Below are 3767 nucleotides of genomic sequence, written 5' to 3'. Positions count from 1 at the left end.
TTTCTTTCTTTCTTTCTTTCTTTCTTTCTTTCTTTCTTTCTTTCTTTCTTTTTTAATGCTCACTCCTTTACAATGTCTCCTGTGCTCAGGTCCTTGAAATAGCTGGGTCATAGAGTTGACATCATCGTGTGAATTATCTGTTCAGGATAACCTGTAGGTTTGTGGAATCCTGGGACTGTCCAGACTCTCAGTGTGTCTATTACCAAATCCAGTGACAAAGAGCTTTTTCTGTGGCTTCCTAAAGGGCAAAGATTGTGACATCTCCCTATCTACTCTCTATCCCAGTTTAATTTATGGATATATTTACCCTTCTATTACAGTATTACTTCACTAAAGTTGACCTCTTGGGGACTTTAAACTCAGGGTCTTAAAGTGTTCCAGTTTAAGGTCTTTTAGAAATTTCTCCAACATTTGGATGTGGGGAAGGGAAGGGAACGAGAAATTGTGTAAAAGACTGCTTTTCTGCGTAGGACTCAGGAGTTTCCCAGTTCCCCTCTGATCCACCTGGGTATCTGGAGGCAGTGAGATGAAGTGTTTTCAGGCAGAAATGTGGCCATCCAACCCTGGAACACCCAGAACAGAGAGATGCAGTTGAGTGATAAACACCTATCTCACCTAATAGCCATGGCTGCTCTAGAGCAGGTGAGCCTCTGGGCAAGGTTGGTCTTGGGGCCCGTTGATTCTCATACTTGGAGAGAAGCAAACCAAGCTCATATTGTTTTTCCTCATTGAGAATTCTAAGCCACTCTTGCTGTTTCACCAACTAAGAAAGTTACATTTCTTCGGAAGTTGATTTTTTGAGAATATAATGTGTTATCTATCAGCAAGGCCTGTGTATATTTAAGGCCTTAGAGAGGGGTAGCAAATTCTGTAACTTCTCATGATGCATCCAAAGCAAACCATGGCTTGACAAGACCTCAGAATCCTTCTTAACACAGTGTCACTGCTACCACCTGTAATCACTCTGTCTGCCAAAAGGTCAGAGGCAGTGCTAACCCTGGAACCTATTTTCTATCTGTTCTAAGCAGAAACCTAATTTACTTTTTGCTCCAACTGTCTCTACTGATATCACTACTTCTACTATTAGTTATATCAGTGAGTGACCTCTCAGAATAATCTGGTCTTCAAATTTGATGAAAATTTGACTATGGAGCATTATCCACAAGCAAAGCTATCCATAGTAACTTAAAAGCCTCTCTTCAGTAAGTGCTAAAGAAGCACGTAAGTGAAAATTCTAGAGATGGGCATTTTGTTAGACTGATTTGTTGTTTTATGTCTCTATCATGAAACTAACATTGACTTCTTCAGAGAGTCAATGTCAAAAAATGTGGGGTTTCCACTCTTTGTATATTCCCAAGCCTTCTTTTGATATGTGAGCTCCGCCCCTCAGCAGAGGCGATAGCAGGGGAGTGAGCTGTGTCTGTGCTCCGGTCTGCGAGCCCCTCCATGGACACATGTAACCGAAATGTGGGTTTTAACAGTGACAGCCTGGACCTGAGTTAGGCGACCAGGTTTGTTCCCCTTGAACATGCTACTCAATTCTTGTTGAACTTGGCATTCGTATGGTTGGATTTGTGTTTAGATTCTCTTTATGAGATTCAGCAGAGAACTGCTTTCATTCCAGAAAGAGCTAAGGCAGCTCCTTCTTACCAGGAATCATTTACAGATTGCCCAGTTGTGTCACAGGAGACACTGATTCTGGATGGCTTGTTATACATTCCCCAATCCCCTTCTGCTACCTTCACGTAGTTTTCAGTTTGATCAGATAAGGAATGTCTGTTTCGGGTTTTGTCATCAGTGTGGTACAGAGTCACCAAGCTCACGTAGTTTTTAAAAGAACTGGATAATGTCTGAACAGTAAAGTTTACCCCAAGCCTAGAACACTTCCCTCAGATCCTAGTAATGATTCAGAAAGGATGCTGGTCCACAGATGGAATACAACTATGATATTGAAATCAAATGTATGTTTGAAAATTATCAACTTCATGATCTCTGGTTACCCAGAGCCTCAGCATTTTACATGTAAGCAATTAGAAATGGCTTTAAAATCAGAGGAGGCATCAGGTTAAATAAAGAATCTTGAGTTACGTATATTTCAGAATAATTTGACATTCACTCTGTCCTCAAATTGCTTTTGAATGTAATCACACGAAGGACACTTGGAATCACAAACGCTTACATTTTCCTTTCCTGATCTGTTTTACTTCTATAACCCTAGAGAAAGCAGGAAGCTATGAGAACACTCAAGGATGGAATTACCGTAAATGTAAGTGCACTTTTTACACACAGGCTGAGGTCATTTGTTTTACCTCCTGAGAACACCAGGCACACTGAGGTCCAATGAGTAAGCAGTCCTCACAGGTCTCTGCATCCCCCATGGCACAGCCACCTGTTTTTAAGCCCAGCAAGACACAAGGGATTCAGCACACTCTCTGCCACTCCATTCATGAGATCTACGGCTCTTAAGGTACTTGAGCAAAACAATACCAAAGTTCATTTCTTAGTCTTCAAAGATCAGTCCTCAAAATGAGAGCAATCCATAGTAAACTTCATATTTTACATCTATCACGTTGAAAACAGGCATGTCTTAGTAGCCAAAAATAATCACTCTCTTTTTTCTTAAAATATGAAAATACCTTAACGTTCACAAATACAGGATCATCATATTTATCGTCCTCATTCAGTATCATCCCCCTTTAACTTTTTAAAAATTATTCGTACCCATTAAAGAATGCTTCTCTCTTAAATGTACTGTATTTTTATTTAAAAACTAAGTCCCTTTTCTCTCTCAAGGTTATCACTCTCAAGTGGAAGGCCCTGTTGTACAATAAGGTAGCTAGAAAAGTTACCAAAATGGTTGTCACAAGAGTATTAAGAAGTCCTCTTGTGCAGTAGTGCTGTTTAATTCTCTCATTAAGGTGCCCATGCAACCTTTGTATTTATTTATCTTAAGCCCGGAGCATTCGCTGTGGGAACAGCCTTGCGGCTGCCTGTAATTTGTTAAAGTGTTCGTTCAATGGCAAAAGAGCAATTGAACAGATCAAATAAAAAATGACTTCTGATCTAGTTTCTGAATCACACGGCAGGTTTGTCAAGCACACTACGAAAGCAATATATTGGAGAACTAAAGTCTTACCTTGTACGTGATCATTCCTTCCTAGAAATAGAAAGAACAGGCAAAGCAGTTCAATCCCCATCCGTTTCAGTTCTCGCTGTGCAGACAGATTAAAAAATGAATTACCTTCAACATTACAAGACTAAAGCTGAACATCGTTAAAAGCCTTTCTTTCTTGAAGTGTAAAATTGTAAATACTACTTACACTGCTTTGAAAAGCAACTTGAGATGTAAATAAAAAAGTTTTCATTAAGACTGAAATGAAAACAGAAGCTACCTGGACAGGTAAAGAAGAAAAGCTGTGCTTAAGAGCAACTTCAGCATGATTTACTTCCTTGTTCTCCTTATAAGGAAGGCAGGTGTACAATCACCAAGAAGGTGGGGAAAATTCATTCAGTAGAAATTTTTGTGTAAATTCTATTAGTCTCTCTGCATCCTAGAGAAAGTTGACACCTTTAGTAAAATACTGATCGATGAAATGTCAAAAGAGCAATTGAAATATGATCTAAAGTTGTTTCTAAAATAATTATAATTTAATGTAAACAATAAAGATGATAAATAAAACACAAATATGTAAGTTATGTATAAGGAGGGTTTAAAAAATGAGCTAAAGGAAAATACCTGAGATTTTTATGTTCCATTGTTAAATCCT

General features: G+C 38.8%; 1 protein-coding gene across 6 annotated transcripts in view; it reads right to left on the bottom strand.

Annotated features, from left to right (window-relative positions):
• Positions 1-3444, bottom strand: part of ITGB6 (integrin subunit beta 6) — a 69936-nt gene extending 66492 nt beyond the window's left edge. For 2 of the 6 annotated variants that reach the window (XM_029225944.1, XM_029225945.1), the window contains exons 1-3: positions 3321-3400; positions 3137-3212; positions 2310-2389 (exon numbers count right to left, since the gene is read on the bottom strand). In XM_029225944.1, the coding sequence (XP_029081777.1) occupies positions 2310-2389; positions 3137-3212; positions 3321-3365 (201 nt within the window). In that variant the 5' untranslated portion in view covers positions 3366-3400. Of the gene's footprint in view, positions 1-2309; positions 2390-3136; positions 3213-3320 lie in introns of those variants that run through there. The other 4 variants (XM_029225948.1, XM_029225947.1, XM_029225946.1 and 1 more) reach the window with 3 other exon arrangements.
• Between the last annotated feature and the right edge of the window lie 323 nt (positions 3445-3767).

The sequence above is a fragment of the Monodon monoceros genome, unplaced genomic scaffold (assembly GCF_005190385.1).
Source record: "Monodon monoceros isolate NGI ecotype Baffin Bay Population unplaced genomic scaffold, NGI_Narwhal_1 Super_Scaffold_16, whole genome shotgun sequence".
NCBI classification, from domain to species: Eukaryota; Metazoa; Chordata; class Mammalia; order Artiodactyla; family Monodontidae; genus Monodon; species Monodon monoceros.
The sequence above is the reverse complement of the archived record's forward strand: the minus strand, read 5'-3'. Positions and strand labels throughout refer to the sequence as shown.